Below are 24,081 nucleotides of genomic sequence, written 5' to 3'. Positions count from 1 at the left end.
AACTTCATATTGATCAGTACTTATACAAGGGTTTGATGACGTATTCTCAAACTCTATATTTTAGTCAAAAGCTTATAGTTTTGTTCTGGGCCACTTGCTTAAAAGATCTCAGTCTAATGGAATTAGAGGAAATAATTATAATATTTGCTTACAATTTTTATTGTTAACGATGTGAGATGAGTTTGCACCCCAAATGTGTGAATACACGTGGTAATCATGCATATGACAAATGTTAATTTGATATAGTATAAAAAATATTTTGTTACAACTTATATCTAGCAAGTTAGGTATCAATTATCATGCAAAGTGAGGGTCGTTCAATTGAAGAGTTATTTTCGAAGTCGAATCAAAGTAATCCACTTGGCAAGTTGGTAACTTGTTCTTCCCCAAAAGGGATGAGTTGTAGGAGATAAATAGTGTCTGGATACAGTGTGTCTCATGTGGTGGGGGCTCACACCATGAAAGTGAAAGAGATGCCCGAGATTGATGGAGGTATAAGTTTCACCTTCCCACCCAAAATACTAAGCAAAATTCTTTAAAATTATTCATGTATGTTAATATAAATGTGGTCGGCATTTCATTTAAGAAAAATGAATTGTGAGATTAAAATGTGGTAAATACTAAAACGTTGGGTTGATCCCACCCATGTCGGAATCTAAGTCTGGTCAACGCAGTTTGACTGTATCGTACTAGTGACAAAAAGATTTAAATGCAAAATATGTGGAGTAGTATATAAATTTAATATGTAAAAAAAAGAGGAAGAAGTTCACAATTAATCAAGAATATTAGTAAATGATAGAGATTGAAGAGGAAAAATTATAAAGACCAAAAATATTGATAGTGGGATACAACGTGAGACACTTAAAATTGGATATATGATCTCAAATAGTAAATTATGTCGTATGTTGTATAAAGAGGGGTCCATAGATCTATTAAGCAATTTCTATCAATAATCTTGTCTAGTTTTAAATGAATGATTGGTGGATTGACAATATGCATAACTTGGTGGAGGAAGGTTAAGATAAGATGTGATTAAAAATTAGTTGACAATTATTGAAGACAAATGAGAACAAAATAATTGTGAATAGAGTGTCAACCACACTAATTTTTAGTTATAATGTCACCTATCCCTCCCCAATTTTTAGGTACTTTAGTAGTTTCTAGAGATTAAATAATGCAGTTGATCTACCTCACCCTTTGAAATTTTCATTAAAGTCAAATTTACAAACTTCGTACTATATTTTTTTAATTTAAAGTCAAATTTGGACATGACATATATACATGCAACTACTAATATTGTTACAAATGTAGTTTCAAGTGAAACTTTACCTAAATACAAAGACCGAATTTCTGATGTTACAAAATTTCCAATATTTTAAATTTTGTAGTTACAATCTTCTCGAAACATCTTGGGAATTGGAATGCCAATTATCAAATAACACCAACAACTTATTTTTCAAAATAAAGTTTTATAATCTAAACTTTAAACATTTCTAAGATGCATGAATTTGTAAACTTAGCATGGCCAAACTATACTACTCTCACTATTATTACATGACAAACTTTCTCATCTTGAAGTGTTCTTCTCCTATTTTATGCCTTAATTAATTTCTATTTCGAGAAGAACAATACTCGATTTTTGTGGACCAATCTATTTCCCACTTCCAAACTGTTATGATGCTAAATCCGTTACATTTATGTAAAATATCAAAGTATAATGTGGTCCAATGGCATGTGGAGTGTCTCTATAAACACAGCACATGTATTTGTATCAATGAATTTGTAAAAGTATACTTCATTCACCAAATACATAACAAAAGAGAAAAAGTAAAGTAAAATGATGATTGTATAGGAATTTGTGCGCTACATACATAATAATAGCTGGAAATTTGTTTTTCTTGTTTTTTTCCGGATGATTATAATAACCTTAACAATAATGATCAATTCATCATGAATTAGAGGGATGATTGAATAATTATACTGACTGTTTTGTCATGTCATCCAATAACATGATTAAAGATTGATACAATTTCAATAATTGAATGAGAAATTCCCCATCATCGTGCAAACATAATAAATTTAACTGTTGCAGTTTACAAGTTCTGCTTTCAAATGGAAATTGGTACAATGGTTGGGCTATTTTTAGCATAATTTTAAGAGCCCAATTCACGTAAGTTTTTATGCAAGCTAAATAATTGGGCTGATTTCCTTAGAAAATTATGTCTCAGCCCACTTAAAATTCGATACTAATGGGCTTCTTTGTGTCTGTTTAGTAATGTGTAAATTGGGCCTATTTTTTCTATTAATAGCAAAATCTCTCTCTCTCTCTCTCTCTCTCTCTCTCACACACACACACACACAGTTTCAAGTTTCAACCCATAGTTTTAGTACTTTTAAGTGGAAGATGGGGTAACATCTAAGCAAAGTGGTGTCTCCATATTTTGAGCGGTTGAGATAGTCTATCAAATTTACAACCCATAGAAAAATTGTTTGTATTTAATGAGAATAAATTGACAAAATGACTAAAAGTTTTAAAAAAAATGGGGATCTCTCTTAGTTGCCATACAGAGAAAAGCCAGAACACAATTCAATGAAGGTTTTGTAGCTCTCCCAAGATTCTTTTTTCATTCAAAAAGGTACAAAAGCTGAAAATGAAAAAAGGTAATAGTACATATTTCTCAATATATTCAAACTTAGAATGGGGGGAAAGTTTCATTTAATTTCCATTCTAACATGTATTCTTAGTGTCACCAATATTAGTTTCACAAATAATCTCATTTAAAATTAAAACTATAAAACAACATTATTAAGACGGCACAATATGAGTAGACGATGACATCAAATATATCGCTGATGAATGTATTTTTACATGAATAATGAGTCGAACCCCCGACCTATGAATCAGTAAATGTCGAGAATCTCGTGAATGAAGCGGTTGCAGAGGGGACAGGAGCCTCGGTTCAACCACAGCTCCCTGGAACACACCCTACAAAAAGTATGCCCACATGGAATGAACGCCGCTCCCTTCCTCCTTCCCATGCACACGCAGCACACCGAATCCCCCTCCCCCTCCTCCCTCCTCCTCACCTCCCCATCGCAGCCGTCCGTTTCCTCCAGCAGCGTCATCAACGACACCCTCGATGGCGTTCCCGCCAAATCCAGCGCCGCCCTGATCTGCCTCTCCGCCGCCAGCGCCGCCGCCAGGTTCATCCCCGGCGACTGCGGCACGCACGGCGCCAAAACCGGCACCGGATCAGGTGATAATTCACGTCCACCTACACCCTCACCATCCACGTCATCATCACCAATCACGCTCATGGAAGTGGGCCCAAGGCCCCAACTCGGCCCACAGCAGCCCAGCCCCTTCAATCCGAGCCGTTCCTTCAAACTGGGCCTCCTCGCCGCGCGATCCACGCCGTCCATTCTCTCCCCAAGGATGTCCCACACCGTCCTCACCTGAAACCCCATGATTTCCCCCATTTTACAAAAAAAAATCAACAAAATCAGAGATTTATAATCAAGAAGCAACGAATTAATGCAAACAGAAGAAGAGTATGAACGCACTCACTCTCGTGAATCACATGAATGCTTAGGCCGCCATCAAAGCCGCCACCACCGCCTCTGTGATTCAATATTAATACAACAACCGCCGCCGGTGAGTTTTTGCCAGCGAGAGAGGGAATTTTTTTTTAAGTAAAGACAAAATAGAACAAGTGGAATGATAGAAAGATGAGAGGAGAGAGAGAATTAATTTGGGTAATTAAGATAAAGAATAGTGTTGATAATAATTTCATTGATTAGTTCATACTAGTATATAATAGAGAGGGGCTTTGGGAATAAATAAATTGGTGTGATTATTTAATGAGAAATGGTTCTTGAAAATGTCGCCGGCCATAACTAAGTCAAATTAAAGCAGGCACATACGTCGAGGGTAAGCTTTTCCCATGTGGCACTCACAATTCAAGGCGATGTAAATATTAATTCTATGTTATTTTTCTATGATGAAAAGCTGATAAATTTTGATTGATTATTCTGTTTAGTTGGGGATGTCTGAGACCAAATGTTTTCAGGCGTGGGGAGATAATTGAGTAGGCCGTTTTTGGTTTTGGTTTTGGTTTATTCTATTGTTTTTATAATAGTTGATGTCAATTTAAATGAGCTCATAAACGCAATTAACTATGATAACAATCTACGATTTTGACGTATGTAGCTTCTTGAGCTTAGTTAATGACATACTTAAATATTATCAACCTAACAAGGAGATGAGAAAGAAGCTAAAGTAATTTTTTAATTTTTTGATATGTGGATTAATTAAAGGATGGTGTTTGTATTTCTACTTTATATTAACATAAGTTACTGAAAACTATACTGGTGTTATAGTGTTAGAATCTGATCTTGAGAGATGAATCTCTGTGTAGCTTTTGTTTCTTGATCCGAGGTTAGTGGATTTGGTTGGGCTTTTAAGTAGTTCTTTGTTGTCTTTTTATTGTTATTATTGAACTTGTTTGGTTTGGGTGTTTTTCGGTTTTGGTATCTATTCTGTTAGTGTCATTAATTTGAGGTTGTTTTGTAGTTGCTTGCTTTTTGGATTTTTTTGCGATTCGTTTGTTGGTCTTATAAGATGTACTCCCTCCATTCCACAGTAATAGAGACATTTTATTTTGCGCACTCATTTTGAAAAAATAATTATAAATAGTTAGAGTGGAGAAAAAGTAAAGTAAGAGATAGAATATTATAGATAAGACTCTTCTCTACATTATTCTCTTTCTTACTTTACTCTCTCTCCACTTTAACTATTTAATATCATTTTTCTGAAACGAGTGTAAAAAATGAAATGCCTCTATTACTATGGAACGGAGGGAGTACAAGTTTTTATTGCTCTCATGTTCTATCGATAGTTTGATAGTCAATCTATGACTTTGAACATTTTGCTATTCATGAAAATATCACATACTTAAAATTATCAAACAATAATAGTAGAATAGGCCATTTGGTGCCAAGTTACAATCACATATTATTATAATCATATCATTCAAACCAATCTCGGATAATCCATTCTCCAATCATGCATTCTGCTTCTTTTTTGCTTTAAATTTTAGATAATCTGCTAGAGTAATGCTCAACACATAATTGAATTTTATAATTGAATCATTTGTTCCATATATTGGGCCCGTTATTATCAATCGTATCTACACCTCGCCAAAGCATGTCACACTATTATGTCATCATATGCATTGTGCAAGTGTTTGAGTATTTGTGTCATTTTCAACATTGACATGTATATTTAAATTATATAGTGGATATATATAAAAAAAAAACTCAATTGTGTTATATTAATACAATTCTTATTTTTGCAACACACGTTGTTGTTCCATATGGCACGCTACCTTTCTTAACAAAAAGAAGTACTGCACTATCAGTTTTTGCTTGATTCGTCATCTCCATTAACAAAGAGTGTGATTAATGATAGTGTATACACAAAATGAATATAATGTAGAAAATATATACAATTAAATAAAAATAGCTAGCAACGTTATTTTATTTTAGTCGAGAGACTATCCCAAATAGTTATGCTAATAGAACATTAATAGAGATTTTAAAAAATTAATATTTGAACTAGATAAAACGACAGCTGACTGAGCCCAGGCCCAAAGCAAAATCCTCAAACTTTGAAAGCCCAAATGAAAGTTTATCGGGCCCAAAATTCAATCTAAGTTTGCCATAATATCTGTACAAGATAAATAAGACCAATAACTAACAAGGCTTGGTGTCTTTTGCAATTGTTAATTACAGTTGACACTTGACTACACCCAATTTGGATATATAAATATTACTCCATTATTTAATTTAAAAATTAATAATTGATTATAGTTATCAATTACTCAAGTTGTATAGTTTTTAAACTTTAATTTTAGACATACATATTAAATAAATTTTGTTATACTATTAATACTACTACCTCCATTTCATAAAAACTATTGAGGTTCGTTTTATATAAATGCAAATTGTAGACATATTTGCATGTACACGATAGAAATGTCTGATCTACATACTGCAACAAATTTAACAAACAAATAACACTCATTTCATGAAAAATAAATGACATTTAAAAATGTACAAACAAATCGATGCAAACATCATGAAATACCTCAAGTATAATCCCTCTAAACTCCTCATCATTCATGGAAACATAATAATTCAACAGCCTACGCAGATCCTTCGTTTCGCGAATGCAGTTCGCCACAATCATCTGCTCCATGGACTCTCTAAAATCCTCCCTTATATCGTACGACGACTTCTCCATCGCCACCACCACCACGAGCTTCCTCTCCACCCGCCTCCTCCTCTCTCTGATCATCTGGTCAAGCCTCACTTGCACCATCGCGTGCGCTATGCTAGAAACCGTCTGAGCTTCAATATCTTCGTCGGGAGAAGAAGAAGACGAAGAAGAAGAGACGCTTAGCCTGCAAGTGGCGCAGAAGGCCTTGGAGCACTTGCTTTGGAACTTCTCTCTATGCTTCTTGTGTTTGCTTCTTTGCATATTCTCACATGTTAATTTGATGTGGAAATGCCAACTCCTCCTCAAATAAGATATGATCTGTGTTGTTAGACATTGGGATATTGGTGATCATGATTGTGTCTTTAGATTAGTCATATCAAATCGTGTTGTTTATTTGCATAAATCTTGCTTTAGTTTCTTTTACGGTAAGGTATTAGGTGGCTTTGCCTTTCCAATTGTGGCTCGAGTTTAAAGGAACACATGTTTTATTATGTTAATGTGATGTTAAAAAAAGGGTAGCATGATTATAGAAGGAAAAAGAAGAGGAAAGAATGAGAATCTTTAGAATGTTTTGCGTTAACGATTAGGCCTAATTAACCAATCAAGGCTCATAATTGGGGGATGGGCTTTAAAATATTTCTTGATCATAATTAGGAATGAACTTTAAAATATTCTAATATTGTTGAGTGGAGGCTTATTACATAGGTCCTAGTATTGGGAGACATTTGATCAAAATATTATGACATGACTCAATGAACTTAGTCTACAAGTCTTGGTGCAAAGAATGAATTTATTGTTTACATATTGGGCAATTATTCCTTATGTAGAGGGGCCTCCGGCAAATTTGAAAAAACACGGGTATTTTAAAATTTTAAAATATTTAATATAGGTAACCCTCTTCTACTCTACAACACAATTTTTGCATAAGCTTTCATAGCCTTTTCACAATATGTTGCCACCCATTGAGGCATTGACATGCCATTAATAAAACTTTACTTTGATTCGACATCGTCATTATAGCCAGTGAGTGTCTCCAGCATGTCATCACCCATCGTCGTGCCTTCTCTGAACACCATATATCTCACCTCGTCGTGGCGTCGTGCTCTAACCAACTATATACAACAAATATAATTGAGATATCAGGTGTCATTCTTTCTACTAATATGGAGTATTTTGTGTAAATATATACACATTAAAAGAAGTTCGTAGTGTAGCACACCAGAATTACTACAATGACAAAACCAATTTGTTTTTAATTTTTACTTGTGATGTAGGTTTGTGTACTTATTCAACGATACATTGGGTATATTCTATCATTTTCATTTCAGCATAATAAATATCCAAATTTCCAAAAATAAACAAAAAAAGAATATTCAAGTAGAACTCAAAATTATTTATCTCCCATTAATGTTTACGAGCATTTCATCTTGGGCTTGGCCCACGAATTCATACCGTTTAAAAGATGTAATGGGCTTTCCGAAAGCAATGGCCCATGGGTTTGGGCTTAATAAATCACACTCATAACGAAAGAAAGAATATGATACTCGAATATACTTTATTCTTGGACCCTTTCTATCACATTATCCACCTACCGCAACAACAACAAAGGTCCCACACTGAATGAAAAATCATTAAAAATCAACCAAGCAAGTAATCAGTTTCTTTTTTTCATTTTACCTGGAGTATTATTTAGGTAGTAGGTCATTTTATTCAATGTTATAATCCTATAGCAGTCTATCAGAAGTAAATTCGAATTAAGAGAATAAATTTTGTAAATTAAATTGAGCTATCTTGATAAACACGAAAAGAGAAGTAAAAAAAATATCTTAAATTTATACGCAGTGATATGTGTAGGGTATAATGGCAAGTAAAATTAAAAGCACTAAACCCTAATTCAACCTAAAATAAAATAAAATTATTAACTCATGCTCATCCCTCTATATCCTCAAATCGTAATCACGTGCATACGACAAATACCAAAAACACCCTCCACCCAACAACCATCCGTTCCCGGCGGACTGTTCGAGGACGCATATACCCCTCAAGAAATCAAATAAAGACAAAGAATTCACAGAGAAAAGCTCTCTCTACTCCGAAAGATCCGAAGCTTGGTCACTCCCAAGTAAAAGTGTGTAGACGAACCACTCACTCTCTTTCCCATGGCCGCTGCTGCAGTTGTTTCCAACGGCAATCACGCCGCCGTTCAAACTCCGTCCACCGGCCGCTTCGCCGCTGGTTACAGCGAAGTACAGAACAGCCGCCTCGATCACTCCCTCCCCCTGCCTTCCGTTCTCAAAAGCTCCTTGAAAGTCGTCGACGGTCCTCCTAGCTCCGCCGCCGGAAATCCAGGTAAACACTCGTGTATACGAATGTTTGCGCGTATGATGTAAGTGTTGAATTTGCTTATTTATTGAGTGAAGATTTTTTCTGATCTGGTTGCTGGAACTGCTTGGAGTGACGTTTTGAATATTATTGTGGAATTGTTGGTTGTTTCGATATGTTTGAGCGGAATTTAGTGACGTGATCTGAAGATTATTGTTGCTGTTGTATTCTGCTGCATTGTGGAAACTGGATCCGTGTGATCTGGATCGATTAGATCTGATTTTCCAACTTGCATTGGGTTTTAAATTGTTTTTGTATGTGTGTGTGTTTAATTTTATTTTAGCCGAATTTCTAGTAAATTTTATGATTTGTTTATTAAATTTTGGAGTATCATTAGGTGATTGGCGAGAGATTTATGATTTATCTGATGTTTATGATTTTTGGAGTGTGATTTAGCTCATTATACGATGAGGCTATTGAGTTGAAGTCGAGTGAATGTGGATTGAGCTAGAGAATCTGGTAATGTAGGTTGTGCTAATTGCTGGTGGATTGATATGCAGATGAGATTGCGAAATTGTTTCCTTGTCTTTTCGGACAACCGTCAGTAAATTTGGTGCCAGGAGATTCCGCCGGTGAACTGGCGCCCAAAGCATTGAAGATTGGTGTGGTTTTATCTGGAGGACAAGCTCCCGGAGGGCACAATGTTATTTCTGGAATTTTTGGTTAGTGGCTGAGTTGTTTGATAAATACAATATGAAGATGAGTACTCGATTGGTATAATTTATATGTGCATATGGATTGTAGATTACCTGCAGGATCGTTGCAAAGGGAGTACATTGTATGGATTCCGCGGTGGGCCAGCTGGGATTATGAAGGGCAAGTATGTAGTGCTGACCCCTGAGTATATCTATCCTTACAGAAACCAGGTACCTTCTGCATCTCGACTGACACCATCTTGTGTTTACACTTCATTTGATTTGTCGAAATTGGTTAGCATATACGTGCCTTGTCGCACCATCTTCCAGTGAGAATGGTGTTTTTCCATCATTTGTTTCCGTCTGAATGAGATTGCTTTCATGACTGACCAATTTTTTCATTCAAACGCCACCTTTATGCTAATAGGGTGAAGCGCCTTGGAACTCGAATAAATGGGTTCATGAATATGGTGGTTAGCATTAAACAATTGCACTAGACCTTGATCTAAGTCTTTTATTGTATCATTCAGGGTGGATTTGATATGATTTGCAGTGGGAGAGACAAAATTGAGACTCCGGAACAGGTAACGTTTGATTAAATGCATATGCATAATTTCATACTGTAAAACTGAAAGCCTTTTGGCTGAAGCTGATGGAAGCTCAATCTTTCCGTTTCAGTTTAAACAAGCTGCAGATACAGCAGTTAAGCTTGATCTAGATGGTCTTGTAGTTATTGGTGGAGATGATTCAAACACAAATGCCTGCCTTCTGGCTGAAAATTTCAGGTACACTACATCCCCGACTCCTGTATATCAGAGTTATTTAGTGTCTGATTTTTCCTCCTAAGTCCTAACTACTAGTAATAACTTGATGTGAGTTCCTCCTTCCATAATATTGTAAATTTTCAGGAGCAAAAACTTGAAAACCAGAGTTATTGGATGTCCGAAGACCATAGATGGTGATCTAAAAAGTAAAGAGGTGCCTACAAGTTTCGGTTTTGATACTGCATGCAAGGTAATTTATGTTTGAACTTTGTATTTTATTTTTCTTATTTTTCTCCAATAAAAGACACTAGCAGGAAGGTACTGGAACTTGTTTTTGTGATTGTATTTTTATTAAGCCTTTTCGGGTTGTCATAGCTGTGCTCAATAATTGTCTCGCATGTATGACTAGGTTTTTGGGATTATCATTTCACACTTCTAGTACCAAGTTTTGTCTTGCTAATTACTCCATATTTTTCTTCCTTTCCAGCTATGACGATCCTTGTACAAGACCTAAAATGATAATATTATGTCCATCCATCTATTAATGTCTATCCATATATGGTTATATGTATAATGTTCTCTTGTAAATCTACCGCATGTTCCATGTGGTAGCGAATTTTCTGAATAGCAATGCACTTTTTTCGTGACAACTTTTTAGTGTTAGCAGAAATGATCCCAAATGTTCTGACATTCTACACTTTTTCCAGATTTATGCTGAGATGATTGGCAATGTCATGGTGGATGCTCGTTCAACTGGAAAATACTATCACTGTAAGGAATTGAATCTGTAATGTGTCAGAAGCTAATTTAGTGTGTATGTTTCTTTCCAACCTAATTGGGTATTTGGGTTGGCATCTATTTGGATATGGTAGTGTAGAATACCTTATTCTGTTTTCTTTATCCCATTCTAGAGAATGAATCATTGTCATATTATTTTCTTAAGAATTTCTTTGTTATCTTTTATTTTCAAGAACATTTTGATATTGTTTAACCAACATCATTCATGAACTTTAAGTCTCGCATGTTGCTCTTGACCACAAAACTGGAGAAATGCTATTTATTTAAATATTAGAGCAAATAATCTGTGGTTGTCTAACAAAAATATTCACTGTAGGGAATAATAGGTATTAACTGCACTACACTAGACTTAAAGTATCTACACCAATGGAATAATTAGGTCATTGGAGCTTAGGCTGCAAGTTTTGATTGTAATGCTAGAGATAGCATTTGAAGCCTTGTTCTCTTATCGATGACATTATAATAAATTAATAATGTTGTACTCTTTTTTCTTATTCTTGAACTGTGAAGTAATGTTTCTCATTCTATGCAGTTGTTCGACTTATGGGGCGTGCTGCATCTCACATTACTTTGGAGTGTGCCTTGCAAACTCATCCTAATGTCACTCTAATTGGTGAAGAGGTAATGTAGGCTTACTGTGAGTCTGTGACTATGTCTTGCTTATGCTATATGACTCATACCAGAAGTTATCTTGTATAATGAGACTTGACAAACATGAATTTTGTCCAAAGTGAAAATTGAAAGCATTGCATTTTTCATTGCATATATAACTTGGCCTCCTTATATATAAATCCGATTCTTGATATCTTTGTACATGAAATTGGTTTGCCGCTCTTTCGCTGGTTAATTATATTATATGTTTAGTGTGGTCACAACTATAGGTCAATGATCACCCTTCCCTTCACACACACACACAAGAAGAGAGTGAGAGATACTTGCCTTGCAGCTTGATACAAGTGTACTGCATTTCATAACAACTCATCATCTTACAGTTCACATTGCTTTCATTACACCCAAATGAGTTCCACTTTACAAGTTCTATCTTGCTTCAGGTTGCTGCTAAAAAACAAACCCTTAAAAATGTCACTGACTACATTGCGGATGTGGTCTGCAAACGTGCCGAACTTGGCTATAACTATGGTGTTATACTCATCCCTGAAGGACTTATTGATTTTATTCCAGAGGTAAAATTATTTTTAATTTGTTCAAAGTTAGCTTCCTTACAGTTGTACTCTCACAAATAAACTATTGGGTCTGTTTTTTTATCAGATCTACTTTCTCTTCGCTTGTTGTAGATTTGACTAATTCATATCTCATTTGCAGGTTCAGCAGCTCATTGCAGAACTGAATGAGATTTTGGCCCACGACGTAGTTGATGAAGCTGGTATTTGGAAAAAGAAACTCACTCCTCAGTCTCTTGAGCTCTTTGATTTTCTACCCCAAGCTATCCAGGAGCAATTGATGCTTGAGAGAGATCCACACGGAAACGTCCAGGTACAGTTCTTACATAATGCTTTAAAGTACCATATTACAGCAGTAGTTGGGAATGTATGTTAATGTTATACTTTGTTTGTACATATCCAGGTCGCCAAAATTGAAACTGAGAAAATGCTTATTCAAATGGTTGAAACTGAGTTGGAGGTGAGGAAGCAAGCTTCTGCTTACAAAGGTCAATTCAAAGGGCAGTCACATTTTTTCGGGTACCTCTCGTTTCTCTCACTCTATCTTTCTCTATTGATGACGAATTAAAAGGCTAGATTGTTACATGAGATATCCGAGCCAGTTATACTTATATCTCTTTTCTTGATTCCGACCTCCCAGATATGAAGGAAGATGTGGTTTACCATCTAATTTCGATGCCACATACTGCAATGCCTTGGGTTATGCTGCTGGTGTATTGCTTCATAGTGGGAAAACTGGATTGATATCCTCGGTATGTACTTCTACTTGCACTTGTCAATGAATCTGTCGAATTGGGATTCCAATGTTTCCGTTTCTGATCTCTTCGTTTCTTTACAGGTCGGAAACTTGGCTGCCCCTGTGGCTGAATGGACTGTAGGTGGAACAGCGCTGACCTCCCTAATGGATGTCGAAAGGAGACACGGTATGCCTTTTATTTTCTATTTAACCATAGTTGTAAGTCAAGTTATCTTAAAACTATATTCCTGTTGCAGGTAAGTTCAAGCCAGTGATAAAGAAGGCAATGGTTGAGCTGGAAGGTCATTACTCTTTCTGTAACACTTTTTTTTATTCTGTATATGGAATTCTAGAATGTTTTAGATGAGTTGGGCATGTCTGAAATTTAGTGGATGTATAATTGTTTCAGGTGCCCCATTCAAGAAATATGTGTCTGTGCGGGAAGAGTGGGCTCTTAAAAACCTATACGTTAATCCTGGTAAGTTTTGTCTGAATTAGTTTTCTGATCACCAGTTTCTTGAAAACCAAAATCAGACAAATAACATAGTAGTAATAGATTAATCCCCTTCATTTTTCATTAATTTGTTACCATTAATTACACAGGTCCAATTCAATTTGTGGGGCCAACAGCTGATAAAGTGAATCACACCTTATTGCTGGAACTCGGTTACCAAATATAAATGTGTGACCTCTGCTGCTCTCCCTGAATTTCCTTCTCCTCAGAGGGTTATTTTGTTATAATTGGCACTGTTTTTTTAGACAGGTAGATGAATAATTTATCTTCGACATTTAATGTCCTAGAATGGTTGGCACGAAAAAAGAATTTTATGAATATTTTTGGTGGTTCAATGGTTATCTGGCATGCATGCCCCTGCATTTTATTTATACAAGTAAAATGTCCGAGGATAGAGAGTGGAGAAGGTGTGGGGGGCGAAAGTTCTAAGAGATGAAGAGTTTACAAGTTGTTTTAATGAGTTTTAAAAAAGATGGTTTTTTTAAAGGATATTGATCCCTAAAATCATAAACTTTACCTAAAATTTATGTGAAATACCAAATTTTAGTCAAAAGTTATGATTTTAGGTACCAATATTCCTTTTTTAATGAGTTTACTGAAGATGGTAAAAACTAGTGGTGGGCCAATATATCTTATTGGAACCGTCATACCTTTACTTTTGTGATTTTTTTTTGGTATGCTGTATTTTGGGTAAAATATTTTTAGTATTGTTATTGTACCTGAAACCTAATATTGTACTCCCTCCGTCCCCGAATACTTGACACGGTTTGACCCGGTACGAGTTTTAACAAATGTAATGGAAAGTGTGTTGAAAAAGTTGGTGGGATGTGGGTCATACTTTTAAAGTATTAGTTTTATAATAAATGTGAGTATGAATGAGTTAGTGGAATATGGGGTTCACTACCAAAAATGGAAAAAGTGAACTGTGTCAAGTATTCGGGGACGGACTGAAATGACAAACTGTGTCAAGTATTCGGGGACGGAGGGAGTACTATATTGTACTCTTAAGGGCATGTTTGATAAGTTAGTAATACCATGATAGAGAATTATATATAGACATTTCTAATTGTTTGATATCATAGTTAAGTTTAACTCAAAGTCCAATATAAGACAAGGGCCCTATCCAATCTTACCAATATTATAACTTTAACCATGTTTATGTAATCCACCAATTTATCAAGTTAAGCCATGTTATATAATATACTATACAAGGGGAGTGATCAATTGCTAACTCATCATTTAATTGCTAACTACAACTAATTTAAGGCCATAGGATTTTAGAAAACGTGTGGTCTACAATTTGCCACGTGTAATTTTCGTTTTTATTAATAAAATAAAAAAAGATTAAAAAGACGCCAAATTAGGGTTTTAGATGAAAATGTCAATATAGTGTTTCGGAAATATCAACACAATGCTTGGAGAATGTCAACACGATGCTTTAAGAATGTTAACCCATTGCTTATATTGACATTCTACATGTATTATATTGACATATTTTATATAGTATGTTGACATTTCTGCTTTACGAAAAAATTGAAAAATATTCGATTTTTTTTCAAATTTTGACGTCGGAACATATGCATATATGATATCGTTGGAATCCTTATAAAATTATCTTTAATTTGATATATGTTATATGAATTTAAAGTTTTGGGATTTCTTTTAAAAGTTAGTTATAACTAAACATGTAGTTAATTGACATTAATACCCCTATTGATATTTTATGGAATTAATCATATGGCTTTATTGACGTTTTTTGTTGATCGTATTGATATTTATTGGTTGATGATCTAGGCCCTTAATTTGAATATCTAATGGTTATTATTTAGTTGTAGTTAGCAATTAGGTATTGAGTTAGCAATATAACACTCCCCTACTATACAAATTTAGATTATTTCTTTTCAATCAAACAACAATGAAAAAAAATCATATGTTTGCATACCTTGACATGAAACTCGTATTTCTTATCTTATTTTACATATCTTCTCATATCCCGTCTTTTTTATCGAACGAATCCTTATAGTATACCGAATTTTAGTATGGCATATCGACCAAAATCTCGTTTCGTATCTATGTATCTCTACCTAGTTGTAGTTAGCAATTAGGTATTGAGTTAGCAATTAGGTATCTCTACTATGTATCTATGTATCTCTACCTAATTTGAATATCTAATGGTTATTATTTAGTTGTAGTTAGCAATTAGGTATTGAGTTAGCAATATAACACTCCCCTACTATACAAATTTAGATTATTTCTTTTCAATCAAACAACAATGAAAAAAAATCATATGTTTGCATACCTTGACATGAAACTCGTATTTCTTATCTTATTTTACATATCTTCTCATATCCCATCTTTTTTATCGAACGAATCCTTATAGTATACCGAATTTTAGTATGGCATATCGACCAAAATCTCGTTTCGTATCTATGTATATTTGGTATGGTATGAAAATCTGGTATATAGTTTAATATTGGTATATATCTCTACCTAGTTATACCAAAATAATTGGTATATGTCGTACTCTTAAGGCATGTACCAAAGTATATGGTATATACCAAAATTTTGCTTTTATCGCTGTATAGCACAGTATGTGTGAAATGAACATCATTACAGACTTACAGTATTGTAATATTTTGATACGGTGTCCTGATAATGTACTGAAATCATGACATACAAGAATTTTAATATTTTTCAACATTTTCAATTTGATAAGTGAAGTATATTACTCCCTCCATTCCATAGTAACGACGGCAAAACTTTTCGACACGGAGATTAAGAAAAATTGTGTTAGGTGAGTTAAGTAAAGGGATAATAAAGTGAAAAATGAAAAAAGGTAGAGAGATGAAGAGAGAAAAAAGTAAGAGAGAGTAAAGTAGATGTGGAAAAATGTGTTGACTTATACTAAAAAAGGAAATGACTCTATTACTATGGAACGTACTAAAATGACAGAATGACTCTATTATTATGGAATGAAGGGAGTAGTATTCTGATATATTTTCTCTATAACTACAAGAGAGAAAGGAAGAGTATGGATCCCAATTAAATTCAAATAATTGTATAACGTCGGTGAAAGTATCAAAACAAATCGTCTAAAGAAGAAATATTGTATCAAAACAAAAGTCCAAGTAGACTTTTTTCTGAATGAATCAAAAGAGAGTTGGAGCCATTTCATTATCTCCTTCAAGTCATGAGATATTCTTTATAAATTGACATCACATGAGGGATTCCGACATTCACGTGCTCCTATTTTGTAATTTTCTTGTTCATATTTCAAATAGAATTATATATATGCTTAACGAGTTCTATTTTTCTTGTTCCCATTTCGATTCAATAGTCTAACCGGTGTTGCCCCTAAAAGCACGATTCAACGTGCTCAAATAACAAAGGAAGGTGTTGAGTGCACGGGGCAACATGTTATTTTAATTTTTGTGTTCAACTCAAAATCGGCTTTATAAATACTCCACTTCTTAATACTACGAGATTCATTTTCCATAAACCATGAACTCTAAATCTGGGATTCATTTTTCCGCATGGACACACGTCTATTACGCTAGATTTATTAAAAATTGCACTATCAAAACGAGATCGATAATATTTTAAAAAATGATATAGAAAAATACTACTCCCTACTTTTATATATTAGTTTTATAATAAAATGTGAGGGAGAATAAGTTAGTGGAATATGAGGTCCACTACTAAAAATGATAAAAGTGAAATATGACAAATTTTTAGGAACGAAAGGAGTAAGTATATGGTACGGAGGTAGTAGTGACAGTGGTAGTACTAATTGTTTGGGTCAAGATGGAAAATTTCCTAAAGCTAGTCATTTTCCTCCCAATAAAGTTATGCAATCAAATTTTATACAACCAAAAATTGATTTATTTAAGAAAAAATATAATTTATTTATGCATTTAATTAAAAAGTATAGATATATATATAGTATAGGGAATGTTCATAATATTATGGTATTTGTGTATAATTTTTTAAATTTTTTTGAATTATAAAATATAATTAATGCATATTTTAATTTAAATTTGAAAAATAATAGAAAAATAATTCAAATATAAAAATAAAAATTGAAAATGAGGCCAAAAACTAATAAAGTGTTTTTAATTTATTAACTAACTATATTTATTATTTTAGTATTTAATTAAAATATCAAAATTACTAATATAATCTTGTTTTGGTTGTATTGGAAATAAAAACATAGCAGCCGCAGTAATTTGAAAAGCAAAATGCAATCTATTAGCGTTTGACTAACGTATATATACTGACGATTTATGAAAAAAGTAGTCTGCATTATTATGGTCGACCAATGATTTAGCTATGTAATGACGTTGAGAAATTGTACTTTTTCCATGTGGCATAAATTTACACCCACTACTATACTATATGACACTATACTATATGACGTATAAAGCTGCATCCCTATTTCATTTTCTTGCATTCTTAATTTCTATCCAAATCTAAAAGAAATTAGTGTAGACATAATTAATTAAGCAATATTTAGCTAATGGGTCAATATTAAGGAAGTCAAATGTTGTGTTTGTATATGTATAGAATTTCATTGGAGAATGGAGATAGAACTTTGCCATTTCCTTTTCATTGGGATGAGTTTCACTTTCTATTACTCCCTCCGTCCCACATTTATAGTCACATTTAATTATGTCACGGGCTTTAAGAATTTAGTGGAGTGTGTAATTAATGAAGTTAGAGGTGGAGTGTGTAATAAATGAAGTGAGATGGTGGAGTGTGTAATAAATGAAGTGAGTTGGTTGAAGGTGAGTCCCTTTTGACTTTTTGATTTTTTTATTTTTGTTTTGGTTTATTTTAATGTAGATAATGACATTTGGGTGTAATTTTAGTGAATAATGGGGTAAAATTTTATGTCTAACTATGGAAAATTCTAAATGTGACTCTAAATATGGGACGGACTTTTATGGCAAAATGTGACTATAAAACTGGGATGGAGGGAGTATTTCACGAGACCAATGTAAGAGCCAAATGAACCATATGCGGTCATCTTCAATTATTATGGTTTTAATTAAATGATAATGGAACAATCATTGTAACGGACTATCAATTGATTATTGGAAATAAGGACCACTATAACTAGGCACAAATTAATAAATGAAATAAATTACTAAATAACATAGATACCACATAATTAAAGCTCACGTTTTTTTTGGAGAAAAAGGAATACAAAATCTTCATAGTTTCCAAATCATTTTAACATCAGAACAATAATCATTTCCATATATTATTAGAGATTCTTGCTCCCATATTATACACGTGGAATTTTGTGAGACTTATTTCATTTTTTCCTATAAATTCTACTAAAAGGGTATTTTTATTATCCCAATCAAAATTAACTGTTAAACTAATGAAGTAATTAAGATTAATATATTTGAACTATATCGATAGTTTAATTCAATTAATATTCTAGAATAGTATTATATACAAAGAATTTTCCGTATAATATGAATATAAAAATATAAATCATGAAAGTAATTTCCTAATATGACTTAAAAAATATAGTACTAACACTTAAAAATACAGAATGACCTCTAAAATAAATTTGTCGTAAACTATCCGACTTTGTACCCTATAAAATCACCAATTTTAATTTATATGAACGAAATAAAATCATATTATCATCAAAATATCATACACCTCGGTATGAAAAAGAAAATTAAAATAATATCTAAAATAAAGGTACATGTCACATGGCACGTGGCAGTTGCTCTCAAAGAAAAAATTGGTTCTTATTTATAAGGTGCAGAGTTATGCAGCTATAAAAAGTTAAGGTTCGAACAAATAGCACTAGACAAACATCGCTCTCAAAAGTCGCCACCTCATTAATATTTATATTGACTTAATAATATTATACAAGCTGTCTTCTTGGACATTCTCATTTATCCTCTTATGTTCTCATCATCTTATAATGTCGCGGCTTTGGTTCTACACTAGTCTATAAATAACTATTTCCATCATGATTTGGATAAATCACTCGTATTCTTTCCAATTTTACATTTATTTTATTTTTTTAAGTTGCGACTGATTTTATTAAACTGAGTCTAGTGCACCCAAGTAATTTTGTTATTTTGTCATGATACGATAATAGTGAGATACAATAAAAAAAAATTATTGAGAATTAAATTAGCAATAGAGATGAATTCAAATGGCTAATCATACAATACAATGTAATCTTTGCGGTATGGGGATGAGTTAAAAATATTGTCACTAGCCGAGATCTTTAGAAAAAGAAAATTGGACAAGAGATAAGATTAAGCATGCCATTTAGTGTTCGAGTGTTTAGGCTAGTGATTAGCTGTTTAATTTTAAGTTAGCATAACAATTGGTGTTCGTGTGTTTAGGCTAGTGATTGGCTGATTAATGTTTAAAACTAAAGATAGAATTAACATGTGATAAGGATATAATTAAATGTAAACTCTGAAATTTGATATTGTATAAACTCTAAATTATGATCTGAACCGTTGTAAAATGTCAACAAATGACAAAATAATAGCAACAGAAAATGTCAACACAGTATCAACGGAATGTTGTGTTGACACTGTGTTACCACTTCTTGTTGCTTTATTTTGTCATCTGTTGGCATTTTTTAACAGTCCAGATCATATTTTAGAGTTTGTACGATATTTACGGTTTGCATTTTATCACTATCCAGATAATTAATATATATAGTGATATTAATAATATACTACAAATATTGCTTTCATGGTAGAGATGGACCCGGTACGGATAGAGAACAATATTCTAAAAACTAAATATTTGAATTGAATATAACAATTTTATTTTATTTACGAAATAATCACAAAAGGCCGTCACAATCACAGCATTAAATATTTGTACATGGTATTTATTTTAGTTGTCTTGTTAAACTCTATCTCCATCAACTATTAATAATTTTAATTATAAATAGGTGATATTAAAAATAATTTTAATTTTAATAGGTGATATTATAAATAAACCTACTAGTATAAGTTCAAATGTAAAATTAATAATTTAGAATATTGATGAAATTCACCACTATGTCATTGATTGACAGTTCACTAGACAACAAGTTATAGTACTCCCCAAAATAGATTTTATCTATAATTTAAATTAATTATTAGGGTATGAATGATTTGTATAATCATAATAAATAGTGCACGCTTAGCATTGTAAAGACAACCCACATACATTGCCACGAGCCAAACTTTTAAGAAATTAATTACAGAACAAGAAATAGGAATAAATATGGCACATATTTATGAGTAATAGTGAAAACATAACAGATTAGTATCTCAAAACCAAATTAAGCTTAATTATCTTTACACTGCTAATTTGTTACAATTATGTTATACTTAGCAATTTTTAGCATTATAGGAATACAACAACTGGCCCGAATCTGTAAATATTAATTCTCCCTTCGGCCTTTGTGATTTCAAAATAATGTTCAATTTAGTTATTAATTTATTGCTTATTTCTAATAATTCTATAAATTACTAGTACTACATATAAAGCTCTTCATAAAAAATTTAAAAAATAATAAAAAATGCTCCATAAAATATTTTAAATAAGCTAATAAATACACTTCGAGCATACCACATGCAACATGTCCTTTATTCAAGATAATATTTTTTTCTATTTGACCTACAATTCAAAAAATAGACACCACTATCATTTTGTTCAATATATTTTCCGATGCATTACATATTTACACCATCAAATTAATGAATTGACATCACTCACATATTTTCTCAACTACATAATTCCATTCATCAAATTATTTTAAGAATTCTTCTCATGAATCATGACATTACAGTACTATTCCTTAATACAAGGAATTTGGCTACTAATAATTTCATTATTGAAAATGTATCATTTGCTTAAATTTTTCAACCAAATAATCATCGACTCCTCCATCACCAATTTCAAGAGAAATAATTATCTTATATAGTTGACTTCGACAATATCATGACCTCATAGAGATTCTATGATAATTAATTTAAGGGTAGCTGCAAATTGACTTTTATCATGAGATCACACACAATTTATTTGAGATGCTGACATTCTTTATTCAAAGAGGTAAAATTAAAAAGTCCGAGTAAAAAGGTTCCCTCTCCAACCGTCACAGACAAGCCAACATTAACACCATTTGATTTTTTTTTATTCTCTGTATTTGGAAGGTAAATAAATTTTGAGTTAACTGCAAATCATTGAAAATTTGGAATTGAATTGTAATATTCCATTCGTCCACAACTAATAACTTTAGAGCATCGGGCTTCAAATTTGGGTGGAACTGATTTGCGGTCATGTGTTTTACGAGGGAGGGGAAGGGGCACCGGGCCACATGCCCCTCCACAGATATGACATCGGGACTATTTGCAGTTGGCTCTGGACGTCGTTGCGTTATGGAGTGCCACCGAGCCTTAGCTCAAATCAACATTGTTAACTTTTTTTTCAAAAATTGATATTTTTATAATTTACTTGAAATAATTAAGCATCAAAATACGAGATAGTCGGAAAAAGTGATTTAGAGTACCTCAAACAAAAAAAAAGTTACCAAAAATATACTATATGTGCAATGACTAGTTTTTTTTGAATGATCTGAACAGAAAAACATAACTATTCGTTTGGACGAAAATAATACACCTCCCGTCTCTAAAAAATTTGTCTCTTTTGTCGTTTTCATTCTTTTCACAAAATTAATCTATATATTTATAATAAAAATTCATGACATTTCCAAAATTTTAAACAATTTTTAGGAACAACAAGGAAAGAGTATAATATCAAACGACCATTAAATTAATAAAATGGAAAAGGTACCTAACTTTAAACCTTTTTAATGCCTATTTGAATACTATATTAGATGATTTTCAAATAATACTAGCTTGTATAATAAAGAGAGAAAGATATGGTTTAATGGCGAAATTAATGGGCGACAGATAATACAGAATTGCACCAAAATTACTGCCATCAACGCTCTTCAATAAATAGTCGCCTTTCCTATAAATCGATAATTCCATCCTCACCTTTATTTATTCCTTTTTAGTCTTTTTCACAAACACAAAGCCAACCCACACACACACAGGCACACCTTGAAGAAATGGAGGATCCTCACCCTCCGCCTCGAATCCTACCGCCTTCCCGCAGCGGAAGCGGAAGAAGAAGCTGCGGCGATGCCAATTCATCGCCTGAATTCGAGTTTTGGATGGTCAGAAACCCCTCTCTCCCGCCTCCGAATCTCCTCTCGGCCGACGAGCTCTTCTCCGGCGGCGTCCTCCTCCCCCTCCACAATCTCAACCTCGCTCCGCCGCGCGAGGCCGACGCGGATCGAGATCCGGAGCCGGAACCGGAATCCGAATCCTCCGCGGCTGAATTGACGGCGAATTCCTCCGCGTTGACTTCGTCAAAGCGGTGGAGAGATATTTTCAGGAAGAGCGAGAAGAAGAGCGGCGAAGAGGCGCAGAGCGTGAAGGAGAAGGAGAATCGGAGGAGAGAGAAGAAGAATGGAGGCGGCGGCGCGAGCGCGGCGGAGCTCAACATCAACATATGGCCGTTCTCCAGGAGCAGATCTGCCGGCAACGGCGGCAATCGCCCCCGCGCGGCGGCGATTCGGAAGGTGAGCAGCGCGCCGTGCTCCCGGAGCAACTCGAGAGGCGAATCGAAGTCGAGGAAGCCTCCTACCAGCCCCGGGAGAGGCGGAGTCCATCTAGGAAGGAGCAGCCCTGTCTGGCAGGTCCGCCGCGGCGGCGAGAAGAAGAGATCGGAGGGAATTGAAAATCGGCGGAGAGTTCCGATCGCCGGCGGCGCGAAAGCTAGGGTTCTGAGTTTGAACGTCCCCGTGTGTATGGGCTACCGGCAGCATTTCAGCTGTAAAAGTGATGAGATAACCGTCGGCGGAGGCGGTGGTGCAGTCGCCGGCGGTGAAGGGACACGTGGCAGTGGAAGTAATTTGTTTAATATTAGAAGCATCTTTACCAAGAAAGTGTATTGAATGCTTCAAAACTACTGCAGATAGCTATTTAGCTTTGCTGTTTTTGAATCTTAGTGGGAATCTTTTGCCCTTTCTGCACTAGGAAAATTTTCTCCACTCTCAGTTATAAATATTTATTGTAAATTAATTAATTATATAGAAATTGCGTGATTTCCTCAGTTTTGTTTCCTTTTTCTTGAATGTTTGAATCATCTGTTCTGGAAAAAAAGGGTCTTTAATTCTACCATTCTGGCAAAACTGAACTCGTGAAAATTAAATGAAATATTCTACATTTGATCTTCAAAATTCACAATTTGGTTGTTGGAGATTTTCTTTTTGGTAAAAAAAATGATATTGGAATTACAAAAATCGAAAGAATCTCTTTAGGATCTTATGGTTCAGAGAAGGCTTTTTTAGGAGTAAATGGTCCACACTTTTGATGAGGTGAGCTAAGTCGTGTAGAGAGTTCCAAACTTCCTATATTGTTTATCAAAAATACAATTGAAGCGATTAACTTTTCTAAGAGCATCTCCAATGGTAGGCTAGCCACCGGCTAGCCGATTTCGTTCGGCTAGCGGCAAACTATAACGGATTCAAGGCATACTAACATTTTTTAATGTATTTTTTAAATAAATTAGTGTGGAGTAGAGTGGGGCGGTGGCTCGTGTGTTCTAGGCATTTTTTTTTATTATGCAATTTTTTTTTTTATTTTTAGTTAATGTACTTTTTAAAAAAAATAAAATTAATGAATTTTCCCGTATATGTCTCGTAAATTTAATTCGGTAATTTAATCGTGATTTTAATTC

General features: G+C 33.9%; 4 protein-coding genes across 5 annotated transcripts; 2 read left to right on the top strand and 2 right to left on the bottom strand.

Annotated features, from left to right (window-relative positions):
• Window positions 1-2,822: 2,822 nt before the first annotated feature.
• On the bottom strand, window positions 2,823-3,844 carry LOC125201951. Of its 2 annotated transcripts, none has more exons than XM_048100250.1 (2): window positions 3,565-3,844; window positions 2,823-3,456 (listed from the first exon to the last, which is right to left on the bottom strand). In XM_048100250.1, exon 2 carries the CDS (start codon window positions 3,421-3,423, stop codon window positions 2,902-2,904), a length of 522 nt encoding a protein of 173 aa, XP_047956207.1. In that variant the 5' UTR covers window positions 3,424-3,456; window positions 3,565-3,844; the 3' UTR covers window positions 2,823-2,901. The 2 variants fall into 2 exon arrangements, with proteins under 2 accessions (XP_047956207.1, XP_047956206.1); XM_048100249.1 differs by having other exon boundaries at window positions 3,569-3,840.
• Window positions 3,845-6,062: 2,218 nt separating this feature from the next.
• LOC125201543 (probable transcription repressor OFP9) lies at window positions 6,063-6,556 on the bottom strand. The gene has a single exon (XM_048099707.1). It carries the CDS (start codon window positions 6,539-6,541, stop codon window positions 6,107-6,109), a length of 435 nt encoding a protein of 144 aa, XP_047955664.1. The 5' UTR covers window positions 6,542-6,556; the 3' UTR covers window positions 6,063-6,106.
• Window positions 6,557-8,352: 1,796 nt separating this feature from the next.
• LOC125201532 (pyrophosphate--fructose 6-phosphate 1-phosphotransferase subunit beta) lies at window positions 8,353-13,631 on the top strand. Its single transcript, XM_048099688.1, has 16 exons — window positions 8,353-8,629; window positions 9,163-9,324; window positions 9,407-9,528; window positions 9,828-9,881; window positions 9,976-10,082; window positions 10,206-10,311; window positions 10,769-10,832; window positions 11,392-11,480; window positions 11,912-12,043; window positions 12,183-12,353; window positions 12,444-12,559; window positions 12,681-12,792; window positions 12,879-12,963; window positions 13,034-13,078; window positions 13,186-13,254; window positions 13,380-13,631. Exons 1-16 carry the CDS (start codon window positions 8,440-8,442, stop codon window positions 13,454-13,456), a joined length of 1,701 nt encoding a protein of 566 aa, XP_047955645.1. The 5' UTR covers window positions 8,353-8,439; the 3' UTR covers window positions 13,457-13,631.
• Window positions 13,632-22,318: 8,687 nt separating this feature from the next.
• Window positions 22,319-23,454, top strand: LOC125187897. Its single transcript, XM_048084927.1, has one exon. It carries the CDS (start codon window positions 22,406-22,408, stop codon window positions 23,294-23,296), a length of 891 nt encoding a protein of 296 aa, XP_047940884.1. The 5' UTR covers window positions 22,319-22,405; the 3' UTR covers window positions 23,297-23,454.
• The last annotated feature ends 627 nt before the right edge of the window (window positions 23,455-24,081 follow it).

The sequence above is a fragment of the Salvia hispanica genome, chromosome 1 (assembly GCF_023119035.1).
Source record: "Salvia hispanica cultivar TCC Black 2014 chromosome 1, UniMelb_Shisp_WGS_1.0, whole genome shotgun sequence".
NCBI lineage: Eukaryota > Viridiplantae > Streptophyta > Magnoliopsida > Lamiales > Lamiaceae > Salvia > Salvia hispanica.
Note: the sequence above shows the minus strand (reverse complement) of the source record. Positions and strands in the feature narration are given on the sequence as shown.

What these genes read in the sequence shown, in the direction of transcription:
- LOC125201951 (XM_048100250.1), bottom strand. Translation starts at nt 3,423, where the DNA reads ATGGACGGCGTGGATCGCGCGGCGAGGAGGCCCAGTTTGAAGGAACGG.
- LOC125201543 (XM_048099707.1), bottom strand. Translation starts at nt 6,541, where the DNA reads ATGCAAAGAAGCAAACACAAGAAGCATAGAGAGAAGTTCCAAAGCAAG.
- LOC125201532 (XM_048099688.1), top strand. Translation starts at nt 8,440, where the DNA reads ATGGCCGCTGCTGCAGTTGTTTCCAACGGCAATCACGCCGCCGTTCAA. An exon ending in TGTTATTTCTGGAATTTTTG is followed by an intron (nt 9,325 to 9,406) that starts GTTAGTGGCTGA and finishes TATGGATTGTAG; the next exon opens with ATTACCTGCAGGATCGTTGC. An exon ending in AACTGGAAAATACTATCACT is followed by an intron (nt 10,833 to 11,391) that starts GTAAGGAATTGA and finishes CATTCTATGCAG; the next exon opens with TTGTTCGACTTATGGGGCGT.
- LOC125187897 (XM_048084927.1), top strand. Translation starts at nt 22,406, where the DNA reads ATGGAGGATCCTCACCCTCCGCCTCGAATCCTACCGCCTTCCCGCAGC.